Below are 18076 nucleotides of genomic sequence, written 5' to 3' on the forward strand. Positions count from 1 at the left end.
GGCCCTGTTTTCTCCCTTAATTCTGTAGCATTCTGGTGTTCGTGGTCCTCTCTCACATGGCAACCTCCCCCTCCCCCTCTCTCCTTCTCTCTCTCTCTCTATGGCATCTCCCTCTGGCTTTCTCTGACTTCTGGCTTCTCTTTCTAAGGCCTCCAGTAATATGCACTGAAGCCCACCCTGCATCAGCTTGGCCATACCCAAATAGGACCTTTAGAAGATCCTGTCCACAGAGGAGTTCCCGCCTTAACTGATAATGCATCTTCAAGGAACCTCTTTAACAATGGGTTCATGCCCATGAGAACGGGAGTTAAGGTTAAGACCATACCTTTTGTGGAGTACGTGGTTCAGTCCCCAATACACAGGCGATTTTTAATAGCTCCCCAGGTGATTCTAGGCAAGCCAGCATCGTGACCCGTGCCCAAGCCACAACCATCATGCCTCAGAGTTCGCCTGACTGTGGTCCTTGGTATTTAAAGGGAGGCTTCAGAATTTAGAAAATGCTCCTCTCTCTGGTGCGTGGCTCACACATTTGTAATCCTGGCTTCTAGGCGGTTGTATCAGAAGTTGGCTTCCAGAGTCCATTCTATAGTCACAACTAAAAATTAACACCTTTGCTGGTTCTTCCAGCTGTTAACAGTCTTAATCCATCTCAACTCTCTGGATGAAATAGTTAATCTAGAATAGAAAATTGCATTCATATATTTTTAAATATATTATTTTATTTTACTGTGGTTCTTAAAACTATTTGACTGCTAATCTATCCCTGAAACAAGCAAAGCCACCAGAAATCTGTTACTGGTTCTGTTTGCACTGGCTGTGAGAGAGCTCAGAGCTCAAAGGTGGCCCACCTTTATCAAGGTCACCCTTGGGTTCATCATAAAAAAAATGACTGTCATAACTTATGTATAACACAATTTCCCATTTTAACCATTTTAAGTGCACAATTCCACTGTACGAATTACATTCACAATATTGTGCTACCATCACCACCACCTATTACCAAAACTTTCTTCATCATTCCAGATAGAAACTCTATACCTATTAAGCAATAATTCCCTACTGGGAAGTGGATGTGGCTCAAGCATTTAGCACTTGTTTCTTACATGGAAGGTTCCGGGTTCATTCCCTGGCCCCCAGTACTTCAAAAAACAAAATAACTCCCTACTAATTTCTGCCTCCCAACTCCTTCCACCCCCACAGCCTATGATAGCTTCTTATCCATTCTGCAGGTAAGTGGAATCATACAATATTTGTCCTTTTTTGTCTGGCTTATTTCACTGAACATGATATTTTCAAAGTTCATCCCTAGTGTAGCATATAACAGAACTTCATTCCTTTTTATGGCTGAATGATATTCCACATTTTGCTTATCCATTCATCTGTTGGTGGACTCTTGGCTTCATCTTATTTTACCTTTTGTTGTCTGCATTTCTATAGGATTCCTAAGGTCTATTCAGAGAAATTCTCTACCATGCATAAATCTCTATGCTTCTTTGCTCCTCTTTATTTTATAGAACACTGTTTGATTAACAAACATGATGCTATTTTCATATGTATGACTTAAAGCCTTGAATTTGTTTTTACATCAGTCCTAGAAGTTGGAGAGGGATTATTATTCCCCATTTACATGTGAAAAGGAGCCTAATTTATCTCTCAAATCTTCCTCTCTGATAGATTCCCTTCGCTGTACCTTTGCAAAGTCACTTCCCTGCCAGTTCCTTAATATTATGTTGTTCTGTGTTCTGAGTCTGTGCTTCCTTCCAGGGCTTCACGTTCAAGAAGCAAAATCAAGAATATTATGTAGTTATTTATAAGCAAGAGACGAAACTAATTTCCACAAATATTTGACACATTTGAAAATGTAATAATAATGAAGTACAGTTTTTGTGATACAGATCTCCTGAGAAAATTGAATGGGGGGCATTTTGCTTAACTGGGGCTCAAAGTTGGTGTTCCTATGATCAAATTGATTACAAATGTTCATCTGTAAAAACAAATTCTTAGCACGTTGGCTGGACAAAAATAGGCGGTATAGTTGGCAGACCCCTCTTCTAGGCCTTTCCTTTTTTTCTCTTCCCAGAATGTTCATCCAACCCATGTCTCATCTCATGCTTTAAAAAAAAAGGAATGTGCCGACGACTGATAATGGCTTCTGTGATACCCCTTCTTAAGAAACTTTATACTTGCACAAAACTATACTTCGTAGGATTATTTGCGAATCAGTTTTTCAAAACCTAAGGAAAATATGATTAGCAAAGAGCCAAAGTGTTATGCTGAAAAAAATTACTTGTACAAAACATCTTACTAGAGAGTTCCGATATGGTCTTTGTTTTAATAAAGCAAGCCCAGGCAGAATCAGCCAGCTGAGGAAATGCATTTGTGACTGGCAACTTAAATCCCTATTGGCATTTTCTACATCTGCTAAAAAAAAAAAAAGTCACACTCCAGAGAGATGAGCATTTCCTTTATCCTTCAGAAGGGAAGGCTCTTAGTACCCAGACAGTTCACTTCCCAATCCGGAGGAAGTTGTTTCGGTGTGAATTATCTTTTCAGCAACAAAAGTGTAAGTGCTACCTCCATTTAACAGGCGAGGCACTGGCCTTTGGGTCCTATTTTCTTGTGAGCTATGTGTGTGCTGGATACAGTGTTTGATTTTTAAAAAGACAGCTGTACTTACCCTTTTGGTATTTTATATGTATAGCAGAGGCAAATGGAACTCTGAGTATTAAATTACTGCAGTGTGCCAGTGGAGAATTGTACGTGAGCCCGCCAACTCCTTCCCCAAAATTGTATTTTTAGTGTTTAGCAGCTGCAAGTTCCCAGAAATCTTCAGTGAGGGACTACTTATCCCACCCAGTGAGAGAGCTCTTTGCTGATGCCAATTTTAGATGCTTGGTTTGGGAGGCGGTTTGATACCTAGGCAGGGGATGAGGGCCAGCCCCACTGGGTGAGTCCTCCCCCCACACTTACTTGGGTGTGTCTGCCTTTGGGCAGTTCATTGAACCCCTCTCAGCCTCAGCTTCCTCAGCTGGAAGGTGGGACTAACAGTACCCACCAAGTAGAGCTGCTGTGAGCATTCAACATAATTCTGAGCTGTCCTGACGCAGCACCTGAGGCGCAGGGATGCTTGCTGAGGGGTCTTGTTGCTGGGTGGTGGCTTCTGCCCCAGTTGTCCTCCTCTCCTGCTTCCTGCCTTTTGGTTCACTCTTGCATATCCGTTCCTGTTCCAGAGGGTAGCTGAAGAAGGGAAGACATCCAAATCAGGTACTTTTTTCTACGGTGTAAAAGAGTTCATGGGGGATGGTATTGCAACAAATTCCTGAAATAGGTCCATTTCTATTAACCAAGCTTCCTAAGGAGTTGACAATACTCCCAAAATGCCCAGTGTTCATTGTACCCTGGAGACAAAATATGGAGACATTTGCATGAAGACATCTCCAGAGATGGTGTTGAGTTTTATCTTCTTCCTGCATACATAACCTTGGAATTGGAAGGTGCTTGGCAAAGGGGCCTGAGCATTCACAGAGTGAGGACTAAAGAAAATGACAGTTGTTTGATGTCAGGGTCAGAGAAAGGCAGCCAGTCACAGCTAGTCAGGTCAGCTAGAATCATGAAGAGAGAAGATGGGGTAAGCTTCTGATCCCTGTGTCACAAACCACCAGCCTGATAACAGATATGGAGACATACCCACCAGAGACCAGAGGCCAGAGGGTACTTGGGACTAGGTTTGCGACAGAAGGTGGAAGGCAGACAGGACAGAGTGGGTAGGAGACCCCAGCTCTAATAGTCCCTCCTCAGTCACCAGGCAGCCCAGTGTCTCTCCCCATGGTAGGTATACCTCCAAGAAGAGAGGAGGAAGAGGACAAAAGAAACTGTGGACAGGGGCTGCCTTCTGAAGACAACCAGCCTCCTTCCATAAGCAGAGTCTCCATTTTCTTGCTCCATGAACCTCTCTACTGGCTCTGGCCCTTCTCACGCCAATGACCTTGCCCACCAATATGTTTCCCTTGGGACCATGGCTTAAACCATCTTCTTAAGGTCCTGAATTTAAAGTGAAGTCAGTCGGCATGGTTAGGTTTCTGTGTGGCTCCAGGTGTGGTATAGACAGAGTTGCCTGAGTTGCCTTGCCAATACTGAGGTTTTACTCACTGAGAATAACAAAGTTGAGAGAGGTGGACTTCCAGGACACCATTACAATGACCAACCATGACTTAAAGCTGGGCAGGGAGACAAGAGAGGGCTCAAAGGAGTGAGGGCTGGTATCAAGCTGGTACGGCCAATGGATTGGAGGTCCCAGAGGGATAGAAAGATGGCAGGAAAGATAAGAGATGATGCTCAGAGAGTTGAGTGCTTAAGGTTCGAGATGACACATGAATTTTTGTTCTCTTATTTTTGTTAAGGTGTGTTTTTTCTGCAGGATATATATTAATTTCTATAAGACAAAGAAGTAAATTTTCTGAAAAAAAGAAATTTGTTTTGAAGGGTAGATAGGATTTGATTAGGCAGAGGTTGCCTAAGGGAGGACATTTCAGGAGAAGGAAGTACAATGCATAGATTGTAACCCATTTTGTGAACAGGGAATAGTCTGGTATAGCCAGACCATAGAGTCTCTAGCATAGATGGTTGAAATGGTATGTTAGAGAGCAGGGAATGGCAAAGAAGAATTTGCACTTAATTCCAAAGAGAATAGGGAGCCATTGAAGAGTTTTGAGGACAGGCAATATCTAGAAAATAGATGGACCTTTTGCCATCTAAGAAAAGAGGACACCCTAAAATTGAGAAAGCTTTATATACCTTGGTGTAAATTTCTGGGGCTGCTACTCCCTTCTCGCTTATCTCTGTCTTCCCATGCTCACTTCTCTCCCAGCTGGAACTGCTGTGTATGTCAAATATATTTTGTGTAACCGCAACCATAAAAGTATGATTATTTTTAATTTCTCTTCTTCTTCTCTGTAATGGAGCTATTAGAGTTTGGCAGATCCCTTAATATGATTATCATTTTGGAACTACTGAATTGAAATGTTTGCACTAATGGTGGTAATCACAGTGGAGTTTGAAGAATGAGGCTGGAGGCCCATGTTCCAGCATCTCATGAGCTCGCGATGCCGTTTCTGCGACTCGCCTGGCTGGGCGGGTGGTGAGGACGCCTGAGAGGGAAAATGGTCCTGATGTTTGCTCTTTGTTTACAGGCTGTAAAGATGTGTCGGGCTAACTTCTCTGCCTGGGATGCACATCCCAGGTGTGTACAGCTCCTGATGCAGGCCTGAGGGAGTGGCACAGGTTGGCCAACTTTGAGTGCTTCTCCCCATGCTGATAGGATGGTAACTCATTGTCATTCCAGCCAGGCATTTCAAGAATTCAAAGCACCCTACCTACCGAACTTATCGGCATTGCTGGCTGGCCTAGCTAGGGGTGAGGCTATGTATTTTAATTATTTAATGTCTGAGACATTCACTCATTATTTATTATGTATTAGCCACCTGCCAGAAGCCTGCACTGCCATGGGGCCCCATACTTTCTCATGGGGTAGACCTCAGGGTGTTTCCAGCCTCTCCCTCCCACTCTCTCTGCCAGGCTAGTATGCTTGTACATGAAAATGTGGCCACACACTCTTCCTGATATGGTGGAAGACTTTTAACTGTGGCCTTTAGGAAACCTCTTGTGATAGCAACAGCAGGCATCACATCAATCACTGTACACACCCCTGCTCCTGCGCACCAGCCTCCCGACCATTGGTCTTCAGTCGCGATGGCCCAGGCCTGCTTTGGCCCCTGGAGCCTTTGGTTCAGCCTGGACCACTGCTCTGCTTTGGCCTTGATTGAATGAGTAGGTACTTAGGGGATCTCCATTCTGTTGCCAAAAATCCCAGGGTATCTGATATAGAAGTTGCTTGAATGTACTCAGAGCTTTCCCAGGCACACAGGAGACCAAGGGCAGGCCATACTATGAATTATTCTTTCCTCACAACCCACAGCCCCAAAAAATACCATCCAGATAAAAATCAAGTTAAAATATCAGGCTGCTTGACAGAGGAAAATGTTACCCAAATGGCACTCTGAGAGTTATCCAGAAGGAGGAGGAAGCCTGTCTCGGGTCCTTGATGGTGAACGTTATACAAGGCTCTGGAATGTGTGTACACCTCAGGTCGCCCTCTGCCTCCTCCTCTAGTCCTTTTCTCTCTCTCCTTCTCTTCCTTTTCCCTCCCTCCTGTCTTCTCCCTCTCTCTCCACTCCCTTTCTCTCTTCCCCCTTCCTCTTCCCGCCTCCCTCCCTCTTTCTTTCTCTCCCTCTCTCTATCCTCTCTCCTTCCCTCCTCCCTACCTCCCTTCATGCCACCTTGAAGTACAGCCCTGCTGTCCTTGGGTTCTAGTTCATTTCAGCCAGTTTATCCCCAAGGCCTCATGTACCTCTTTTCTACCAGAGATAGGTGCCCGGATCTGTAATATTCATTTATTCAAAAGTATTTACCAAGTGCCTCCTCTGTGTCAGGCAAGGCACATTCCCTGGGAATACAGCAAGAAACTAGACAAAGACCTTGTCTGCTCTCAGGGACTGGGCAGTCCAGTGGGGGAGGTGGACTCCCCAGGATGGTTCTGCTGGTACGAATGCAAATTCCTGAGCCCTATCTCTGTAAATCTGATTCAGTGATATTGAGAAAGACCCAGGAGTACGCATTTTCTGAGGCATCCCCATTGATGCTGAGGTAGGTGGGCTCTGGGCCAATCTCTTAGAAACATTGATTTGCCCTTGGGGCTGTACTCAAAACCAGCCCTTAGAGAGTGTTTGTTGATTGACTGTTCCCTGTGATATTAAATGTGCTGGTTGCCTTTGAGTGGTTCGAAAGTGTTTTTAGAGCAGGATTTTAATGACACACATGTTGATATTGGAAATTCCCAGCCTATAAGCAAAGACTTTGGGGAAGATCGTTCTAATTCATCAGCATTTCTCAATGTGCTCAGCAATTGCTTTCTGGAAAGCTGAGTTATATCCAGGGCTGCCTCTCTGTCCCTCTGTGTCCCTGCTTTCTCTTCTCTGCAGATGCCAATCCTCACCCCCGCGATTGCTTTGCACATGTCTGATCACACGCATCACTAGGATTTCTACTTCAGGTGTGCGAGCCCTGGCTTTCAACTCTCCCAGAATGAATCTTCCATGCAGTGTGCCTCCTCTGTGTGTGCAGTGAAGCACTTCTGTTTTTGTATTTTTTTTTCTTTGCTCTGAATAAGATGGAGATGGGGATGATATGTGTTATCATTTGGTTGCAAAGAACAGAAACCTATCTAGCATTGTTTAAGCCAAGGAGGACAGACTGCAAAGATGAGGGAACATTCATGTAACTCAGGGTGGAGAGGCCAGACGGGCCTACAAGCATACGGAAAGCCAAGGTCACCAGCAGCTACTTCCTCCCTATGGTCTCAGGTCTCCACACTGCCCCAGCCTCCTTCTTCTGCACACTGGCTTCTCACTCAATCATCCATGTGCATGTAGCCCACCAGAGCTTCTCCAAAATGATGGCCTGAGCCCTACAGATCCAGGAGACTATCTAGTTCTAGCTCCCACCCGGTCTCAGTTCCACATTTGGTCTGGTTGGAACTGATGCTCATTCCAGGTTCAGTTAACTAAGCCTGGGGGATGGGCTGACATAGTGCCTTTTCAGGCTAGGGGTCAAGCTCACTACAGATTGATTGATAATGGAGTTCATTGCTATCTCTGGTATAGTCTGTGTCAGGGTGATATAACCACACCCGCAGAAGGAGGCATCCCATTACATAGACATGATTCATGTGAGATTTCTTCCATTGAACGGGAAGAAAATTGTAGATGTGCTCATAGTAAGAGAGGAAAAGAATATCATTTATTGAGCTTCCACCCTCTGCCCTGTCAATTGCATATCTTCTCTTGTTTTAGCCACATAATATTCTGTAGAGATTTAACTGAGATGCAGAGAGTTTCATTAACTTGAACATAATTACACAGTTTCAGTGGCAGAGCTAGAATTCAAACTTGGGCCATTCAGTTCTGAAGACTGTGCTTTTTCCAGTGTACTCCACTGCCGCCTGCCACGTGGGTTCTAAGAGAGCCATGGAGTCAGAAATCTGGACATTAAGGGCAAAGTCATGTAAGAGCTCAGAGGGAGCAGAGGAGGATCTGAGACTGAGGTCTACAGTTCAGCTCGGAAGGATTCCACCTAATGTCTTTTCTGGTGGCCCTGGTGAAGTTTATTGAGTTTCTCATCTGAGTTCTCTCTTATGGCCCAAGAAAACATCTCAGAGGCTTTTTGTCCTTTTACAATGAGGAGCTTGCCAGCAACTCCGGACTGGTCTTTCTGAAGAGTGCGGCATAAGGGCTAAAATCAAGGGCTTCACCGTTAAGCAGGTCCTGAACTCTAGACTGTGGCCCAGCACAAGTCACTTAATCTCCGTGTACTTCAGATGTTAAATGAGGATATATTTACCTGCTTCACAGTGTTGTGGAGGTGATGAAATGAGGCAGTGCATGAAAAGTGCTTTACACTTGAACTTCAGACATAATAATTGCTCAATAAGTAAGTGGTTGTTATTACAACAGTAATAATTAGACTCGTATTGCTTGAACTCAGGAAGTATGTCTTATATTATTCTACCACCTATAGCACCAGCATGTTGTCTTCCACAAGGTAGGTGCTGGGAACATATTTGCTGAATGAATATATGATATAAGTGTGGCCATTAAATCTGGCAATGGAGGTAAAAGCCATAATGCATGGTTGACTGATATTCTGTTATGATGCATGATGTGTCGGGGTGGTGTCCCTCATTCACAATGCATGGTTCCATGCATCACACAAAAGTGCAGTGGACACAGTACATTAACACAGCCTTTTCCACCAACCCTTGACACATGGAGCTGTGATGTGTTGCCTCAGAGGCTCTTTGTCTCTGATTTTCACTGAGTAAAATTGTGCCTTGGCATACCCAAGAAGGAATAATCAAGGAGATGAATGTACATAAAATTAAAATTATAATCTGTATTCCAGACTTTGTGACCACTTTATAGACACTCTTTCTCTGTTCTGCTCAGCACCCCTTCTCTCTGGGCTGAGGGAGTCTCTACCATTCATTATTGATACTTTATGAGTTTCCCAGGGCTGCCGTAACAGGTTACCACAAACTGGGTGGCAGTAAACAACTGAAATGTACCCCATCACAGTCTGGAGGCTGGAAGTGTGATATCCAAGTGTCTCAGGGCCACACTCACTATTGCCCTGTTCCATGTATCTCTCTTAGCTTTCGGTGGTTGGAGGCATTCCTTGGCTTGTAGATACATCACTCCAGTCTCTATCTCCATCTTTACAGAGCCATCTGCCCTTTGTGTCTGTCTTTATCCAAGTTTTCCCTTCCTCTAAGGACACCAATCATATTGGATTAGGGACCCACCCTGCTCTAGTAGGACCTCAGCTTAACTAATTACATCTGGAGTGACTCTATTTCCAAATAAGATCCCATTCACAGGGAAGTTTGGACTTGAATATATCTTTTGAGAGGACACGATTTGCCCATAACAGATCTCTTTGAACACAGGGGGTTTCCTCTCTGACTCTTCCCTCTTCTCTAAAGACCACCACCCTTAGTTACTTTCTCCTGCCATGACATGGGTACTGGACCACTTCCTTTTGACCAGCCCCTCTCCAATGTCCTTTATCTTCTGGCTGGCTGAAGCTCTTCTCCTTCTTGTGGGAAGGAGTGGACACATCTTGTTCCTCCCCTCTGAGCTTCTTTGAGACTGCCCATGACCCTAATCTGGTCACTAGAAGTTCAGTGAGAACTCCGGAGAAAATGACCTGACACTGACAAATGCTTCTGACATGTGAGACCTGTCCTAGTCCAATCTCTAAAGGAGCTTCGTTTTTCCTGGGTACTTCAGGATCCCCTACTTTTGCTGAAGCTAAAAGGTATTTTTATGGACAGAAGGAAAGTGGGAACTGAGGAGCTTCAGGGAAATTATTTGATTTGCCTGAACAGAACCCGGCCTTCTGTTTGTGATGATAAGGGCTTCCAGTGCCGATGCCTTAATGAGTTTAGCTTCTTTCTCTCTCCCGCAGGACACCAGCCATGATCGGCTGCTCATTCGTGGTCAACAGGAAGTTCTTTGGTGAAATCGGTCTTCTTGACCCTGGGATGGATGTGTACGGAGGAGAAAACATAGAACTTGGAATCAAGGTTTGTGCCGTGGAGTCCTTTCTCTTGTTTTATCCTTGTCTGTGCACAGAGCTGCTTAGTCACTCAGAGGGTGTATTTAAAGCTGTATAACTGATGAATTGGCAGGTTCGTTTACCCCACTCCCATTCCCGAGAGAATGTTCAAGCAGAGTTGCTACTTCTCTTTGGAGAGGGTGAATCTTGGGCTCAGAGAGGATGAACTGTTTGTTCCATGACTTGATGACCCATGCTGGATAATAGATAATTTGGTTCTCAGTCCCATCCAGTCTAGTTCTCTCCTTAACTTTTTCTTAAAATTAACGTGTCCCCTTAAGTTATGATTTTGATCATGTGTATTCTGATATTTCACATACATCATAGAATCATAAGATGCCAGTGGAGGGAAGGAAGTTCTGCAGGACCCCCACTTGTCTCAGAGCTGCTTCTTGGGGAAGGAAAGAAAGGGAACCACAAGGAAGCAGGACGGGCCCGCTGTGGGCCCGCACCCCAGAAGGCCAGAGCCCATCACTGCCATGACAGACTCCACCAGTGTGCCTACTTGATGATGTGTAGACTTCTAGTCGTATTTCTGTATTTATTTTTAAGTATCCTGTGTGGGATATTTAGTGGCGTATGATTCTTTAAGTTTAGACTGATGTTTCTAAAATGATGGTTATTTTGAATGTCACAAATGGATCAAGGCATTAAAAATGTGTCAGATATATTTTTCCACTGAATGCAACTACTGATGCTATTGTTAAACAGCAGTGTGTGTAGTGCCTTAAAATTGTATGAAAATCCTTTTAACCATTTTAGTCTTTTATCTATTTTATATCCTGGGTTTTGCTGAAGATTTTGTTTGAAAAAAAGGATTCCATGTAAAAAAAGTAAAAGTTGGCAACCATTGATGTATTCCAACCTCCTCCTTTTAGAGCTAAGATCAATGAATCCTAGCGAGGAGATGGGGGAGACTCACTTAGTGCCCAGGAATCGGTTAAGAGCAGGCTTGCTACTCCTGTCTGATGCCTTTTGTACCATGCTGAGATAAGTGGGTGCTGGAGGGGGCGCGGGCTGAGGGGTCTGTGTCTGGAGGGGGAGCCAGGCTGCGGGGGTCTGTGTCTGCCACCCCCTGTCCTGAACTTTTGCCTGTGTAGGCCCCTGGGCAATAGGCTTGTTGGAAACAGCTCAGGACACAATTGGAAGGTTACAGTTTATTGACTTTCTCCAGGCTTCCTCTGCTGTGGTCTCATTTCCGTTCTACTCACGTAGGAGCCCAGTGTGGAACCCCTACCCCATCAAAGCCTCCTCTTTGCCTCTGGTTTCACCTGTTTATCCTTAGCTGCTCCATATCTGTTGGCTACCCCATTGGCCCTCATTAACTCTTGATCTCCCTCTGGACAATGAAAGGCTCTTTGCCCTTGCTCAATGGGATGTTCAGGCTACAGGAGTGAAGGGAATGGTGGGGAAGGAGTTGGAGGCTCCCAGATCCTAAATCATTCCCTCCTTCCAGGGCTTTCCGTTCCACCCTGGGTTCTTTCCGCAAGGGAATTTGCATCGAATTTCTTTGGAAAGTTCAGCAATCAAAAAGCTCATTAATACATTATCATGCTAATGTATTTGTCATTTGTCCATTTTAAATTTAATAAAAGAGGAAGATGTGGACCTAGCGTGCTGATACTTGGCCTGTAACTTCAATTTCAAGCCATCTTCTCCTTCGTCCTTTTCCTGCTATTCTGCTTTTCTACCCCATAGCCCTTATCAGCTTCTAACACGCCATAGAATTTACTTATTTCTTATATTTATTGTAGGTATCTTTCCTCCCTTCGCTAGATTACAAGCTCTGTGGGACACGGGTCTTTGTTTTATTTGCCTAAGCATGTCAAACTCTGGTAGACTCTTAATAGATATTTGTTCAATGAATGATTGACTGAATACCTGCAAGGAACCTAACGTAAGTGGAAGCAGTGGAGTGGTGGAGATGAGCCAAATTAGAATGAGTTGATGGCTAAAAGGGAAGAGAGCAGATACACGTGTAACTTACTTGTGAATGGAAGGCACTGAGGAAACCCTGTGTAGAGATATTTAAGCTACTCTTTTCAATGATATTTTAAGACAAGACATGTTGGAATATATCTTTATGCTGGGCGAAGGGAGCCAGCAACAGGCTGGATGTGAAGAGCAGAGGAGTGAGCCCATGGAGGCAGAGCCACCCAGCAAACGCTGGGTTCTTCTGCCCAGTGCGCTCCAAATGACCCACGCCTGAGACACCGGGATTTCAGAGATAGAGTTCATTGCTAAGCATAGCAAAGAGATCAGAGGCCTGAAATCTGTCTCCTCAAGTCTGGGGAGTTTAGGGTTTTTATGGCTTCAAACAGGGAAGGGTAGGGTGGTTGCTCAACAGCAAATGTAAACAAGGGTGAGACCAGCCCGTCATTTCAGGTGTTAACTTATGGCTGTTCTATGGTACCCTGGAAAAGTAAGAAGAAAGTAAGAAAAAAAGCATCCCTATCATGACTCAGTAATCATAATCGTTTGTTACTTCTTGACTTTCGGGTTACCGCAGGGCGAGGTTATCTGGCCCAGGGGGGGCACTCCCAGACTTGGTGGCCACTGCCGGCTGTGTCTTGGGGAGAACAGAGGCAGTCCCAGCGAAACTGGTGACCCGGGCTTGCTAGGGAGCAGGTATTTGTCTCTCTGGTGTCTGCTTTCTGGCGACCTGGCAAGCATGGCCTGAGTGCGAGGCTCTGCCGGGCTCCGGGGTGGCAGACAGGACAGGGTGGCTGCCTCGGCATCCCTGAAAGAGGAGGGGGTCTCGTTGATCACCGCCCCTGTAGCACACATGGTCAGGACGAGCCCAGGACGCCAGGATGTCTGTTCCACCAGCTGAGGGGGCCGCGTTTGACTTCCCTCGCTTCTGTGCTAACAGACTGGGGTGCAGGGGCTGTTCAGAGGTCGCTCCCAGGCAAGGCCCTGGCTTTGTCTTCTCTGGCGCTTCAGCTCCCTCGTGCTGCTCTCTGAGTGTCTCCCTCGGAGCATCAGATGGCGCCAGGTGGATCTCCCCAGGTTCAGGCCTCCTACTCCCCCTAAACCTTATTGCCCTGCCAGCTGCAAGCTGGCTCTTGGAGGAGACCTCGGCTTTCTGCTTATTCTTCACGGGGACATCGAATGCTGCTGGTATCAGAGGGCCAAGGCCTGGGTTCAGGGTCCTTGGGGCACACTGTTCTGTGGCTGATAGCCCAACCAACCCCTTAACATCCCCTGGGACCTTGTTAGAGATGCACGTTTCTTGGGCCCCACCCAGACCTGCTAACTCAGAAACTCTGGGTGCGGCCAGCAGCCTGTGTTCTAACAAGCCACCACCCCCCACCCCCCAGCGATTCTGATGCACACCCTTGTCTGAGAATCACTCATCTACACCCTGACCTCAGCCACCTTCCTGAACAATAAATACCTGCCTTTTATTGGAACAGCCCCCCCCCCCCCCGAGTCCACATCTTTCAAGGCCTCCTCCGGGTGGTCCTCCAGGATTACCAGCGCAGTGAGCCCTTCCTCCTCACTCAGCCAATGAGCCCTTGGCCTTCAGCATCTACTTCTTCATGCCCTTACTCTTTCTTCATGGGTGGGCAGGTGTCCCCACCTGGTGCCTTGCAAGGTCCCTGATGACAGGCTCCCTTTGAAATGAAGGAATGTCTGTAAGGGGCTTTGTTTTACAAACTATGTTCCTTCTCCTTCAAAGCTTGTGCTGTTTTATACTGCCCAGAGCACAAATTAGGAGCATAATAAATGTGTTTTTAAGACATTCATCCTGATGGAAATGTTTTGGTAATGGATGTTGGCAATAGTAGCACAACATTGTAAACACAGTTAACAGCACTGGAATATATATCTGAATGTGATTAAAAGGGAAAATGGTAGATTGCTTATATGGTAACGGAATAAAGATTGGAAAAACAAACAAACATGGAACTACTCTACACAGTGAACCCTAAGTCACATGATGGGCTTTAATCAATAGTACTATTGTAAAAATGTGCTGTCAGCAGTTGTAACAAATGTTCCACACCAGTGCAAAGTGTTGGGAACAGAGTGGTGTATGGGAATTCTGCATTTTATGTATGCTTGTTCTATAAATCCACAAGTTCTTTTAAAAGAAAAAAATCAGCTTTATGTATGTATATATATATATATATATATATACATACACCCACAATATACCCACATTCACACACACACACAAATACATTCATACATACATATTAATCTATAAGCATTGACACAAAATCTTATGCTTTAATTAAATGGGGAAATTTTAATATGAGAACATTGTCTTTCTCAGTGATTTTCCCCATCAAAAATAGGGCCATCTGCAATCTTTTTAAGTATTTGCTGAAATTTTTGTTACTTTTTAATGCCAAGTAAAGATGTGTCACAAGTATAGAGAGAATAAAAAGTCTTTCTGTGGTTCAGGAAAAAAAAAATCAGAGTCGACTCCAAGGCTGTAGCTTGGATGAAAGGCTGCTAGCCTGTGACCAAAACAATCGATATACTGAAGGGGGAAAAAAACCTCTCCAGGTTGGGGAAAATAAATGAAATGAGAAACTGAAAGGTTTCATCTCGTTCTGAGTAACATTAACCAGAAACTGTTAAGGAGACATGTTATAGTAACATGTCTAAATGTTAAGAGAGAAAAAAATTCTGCAAGGAAAGAACAGACATTACTTTTAAGTGACCTAAAATCAGATGGATTCAGATTTCTCTTCTCAGTCAATTTGGGAAGAAAAGGGGCTGTCTTATTCTGAGCCTTTTCTAAAACAGAGATACACAAGACAGCTGAATCTTTTTGGGCAGCCATTCTTAAGAGAGAATAATAGAAAGACCCTTTCAAGTGCTTCAAACTATCAGAAAATGTTTAGCTTATTCGGGAACCTTAAGGACTGAATAGAGAGCAGAATTCCTGAGGGCATACATTGTTGTTGGAAATGTTTCTGAGACCAACAACCCCCTTGGAGGTGGGCAATAAGATTTGGGAAGGCACAGGTGGGATAAACATCTTGCCTCTTCCAACCCCATCCCCAAGACCTTTCCTTGGGGCAGCTTCTGCAGGGTGCCTGCTTGCTGGACTCCCCCTCAGCTCCACAACATCTCAGGTAAAGGATTGAGACTCTTTGGTCTTCTTGGCCTTGGCCATGTCACTATAAATGATGGGCAAGGGATCATTTCGAAAAAGCAGTGTTTTTCCAAAGCAGAATTCAACCTGGCACCATGATTGCTGATTGCATAGTTCATGAGGCCACTGAGGAAGTGAAGTAACACTTTTAAGACCCCAATGGACTCAAGACTGACATTCCTGCCATCTTGTCCAGCCAAGTGCATCTCCGCTCAAGGCACTGAGGACCTGCAGTGCCCCCTGCAGACTCAGGCCCTCACAGTTGCTGAGACAATTAGGCTCATCTCAGCAGTAGATTTGAAGTCTCACCTCCTCTACAGGGGTCTTTTAGAAATTATGAGCTGACTTGGGTGATCAAAGTGTGAGGTCCTCAAATGTGCACAGCACCTCCCACTCATGCTCGTCTCTTGGCCCCGCCTCTTTTTCTTATTTCTGCTCCCCATCTTGTCTGGAGCCAGTTCCAACATGCCCTATGGACTACCCCAGGCCTCATGCCAGCCACTCCTCTATCCATGGGGAGGTCTGGGACATCACCCAGAATCCATCTTAATCAGGATAAATTCCCCCTTCCCTATCTGAGACCCTTGACTTTAAGAAGCCTGATGTGCAGAAGCATCTTATAACCTCTGCCTGCTATTAGGAACCCTCGGGCTCAAGTTTGCCATGTCCACTGAACGTAATGACTTGAGCAATGGCCCCTCCTGGAGGGCACCAGGCCATCAGTTCTCTTTAGTTTTCTTAATCCTTATATTGCACAAGAATTTGGTTCTACCTCCCTTGCTGGCATTGGTCACAGTTTAACCTGAGGCATGGTCTGAAGCAGGTCACCTTTGGCAGTGGAAATGTCTCATAGCCCAGAGTTAGAGTAGACCTGTGATAAAATTTTAAGCTCCTAGTTTTGTCCTTGATCTAGGGGCCTATGTGCAGGTGGCCAACAGTTCGTTGGAATATTTTTTAATATAATGGAGACTTAACGAATGCCTTCTCGACTCTAGCAGGCACTTGGCACTGGGCGTCCTACAATAGCTCGACATGGTCTCTGTCTCCATGAAATTTATGGTCAGGAAGAAAACCATTCATTAAACAAATAACTACCAATGTGATGAGTATGAAAAGACAGGATGGACAGGATGCTGTGGGAGAATATAGCAAGGAAATATGACCTATTCTAAGGAGTTGGAAGAGCCTCTCTAAGGAAATGATATTGAGACCAAGACTTTAAAAGTGAGGTGAATTTTCAAAGGCAAAGAAGAAGAATATTCCAGGCAGAGAGAAAACACGTATGAGGGTTTGGGATTCTGAGAGGGAAATGAGTTCTAGAAACTGTGGAAGTTCAGGATGGCCAGAGAAGGAGAGGAAAATGTGGTGGCTGCAGCCACAGCTATGGGCAGGACCAGATTCTGGAGGACTTTGCAAACCAAAATTTGGTCTTTTTCTTAAGGACCATCGTGAACATTTTCAAGCATGTATATAGAAGTATCCCGTGTACCCACCATTCATCAGTTCCTTTGAAGGTATTTAAGCAGAATGAGGTGATTAGACTTTTTTGCCCTCCTAGTAAAAAGATGATTATGAATAGATGGATTACCAAGCTGAGTACATTCAGGAGGCAGAGCCAGTGAGTTGTGGACCATGGTTGTGGCCGTGGGAGAGAAGTGGAAGCTTTGAGGGGGCAGAAGAGACATGGGAATTGAGCATATAGAAGACATGGAGGGAAGGGGGGACAAGGCTTGCTCCTAATCTTCCAGCATTGGGAGATAGTGTTGCTATTCTCTGAGATAAGCAAAACTGTGGGAGGAGAAGGTTTGGGAGAAGGTGGAAAGATAATGTTTTCCATTTTTAATGTTGAGTCTGAATTGTCGACCCACCCAAGCCTAGATGTCCTAAGCATTTGGATGTGTGGGCATTAAGCTAAGGAGAGAGGACTAAGCATGAGGTAGACTTGGACATTTTTGGCATATAGATCATATTTGAAGCCATGAAAGGGAAGGAGATTGCTTAGAGAGAGGAGAAGAGGACATAGGAGAAGCCCTGAGAAAAGCAGCATTTCAGGGATGGGGAGAACAGTTGGCAAAGGGTACTGAGAAGGAGTGACCCAAAGTAAGACAAAAACTAAGAGAGAATGGGTTTGTGGCAACTGAGAGAAGAATGCACTTAAGTACCCGAAGTTGGCCTTAGAATCAAAAGGCATGGAGAAGAAAGGATTGATATGTGTGTCATTTGGGAGGTATGATTGACAGAAGGTGATGGTTGATTGAATGGGAGTGAAGTGTTAAGGAGAACTCCAAAGTTACTTAACAACTGGGTAGATTAACCTAGACTGAGACTGTTGGTAGACCATGTCTGTGGATGGGGACACGAGAATTTCCAGTTTAGAAATGTTGAGTTTGAGTCATAGCTGTCCTCCATGACTTCTGGTAAGATGTCAAAGGAACGTAGGAGTAAGATAGGATCCCAGCCAAGGGTAGGAATTGGTGGAGGGGCTCCAGAACAAGAGGTGAGTGTTCACCATTCCACTCTGGGGGCTGCCAGCCATGGTGCTTAGGGTGGGAACAGGGTGATTCCTTTTATGGTTGGACCCAGGGGATTACATCTGGTAGCTACACCTAAAGAATTGAGGAATTAGAAAAAGTCTTTTTTTATTGATGACTTTCATTTTTTTCTGAAATACTTTGAAGAAAGGAACTAGGTTTTTAGAATGTTTACAGCTTTCACATGTCTGCTCCATGCTCC

At 44.9% G+C, this 18076-nt stretch overlaps 1 protein-coding gene across 2 annotated transcripts in view; it reads left to right on the forward strand.

Moving 5' to 3' along the window:
* GALNT17 (polypeptide N-acetylgalactosaminyltransferase 17) overlaps nucleotides 1-18076 on the forward strand; it is a 447808-nt gene that overhangs the window by 330886 nt on the left and 98846 nt on the right. For both annotated transcript variants that reach the window (XM_004460693.5, XM_071211180.1), the window contains exon 6: nucleotides 10081-10198. In XM_004460693.5, the coding sequence (XP_004460750.1) occupies nucleotides 10081-10198 (118 nt within the window). The remainder of the gene's footprint in view (nucleotides 1-10080; nucleotides 10199-18076) is intronic.

Source organism: Dasypus novemcinctus, chromosome 23, assembly GCF_030445035.2.
Source record: "Dasypus novemcinctus isolate mDasNov1 chromosome 23, mDasNov1.1.hap2, whole genome shotgun sequence".
Classification (NCBI taxonomy): Eukaryota; Metazoa; Chordata; class Mammalia; order Cingulata; family Dasypodidae; genus Dasypus; species Dasypus novemcinctus.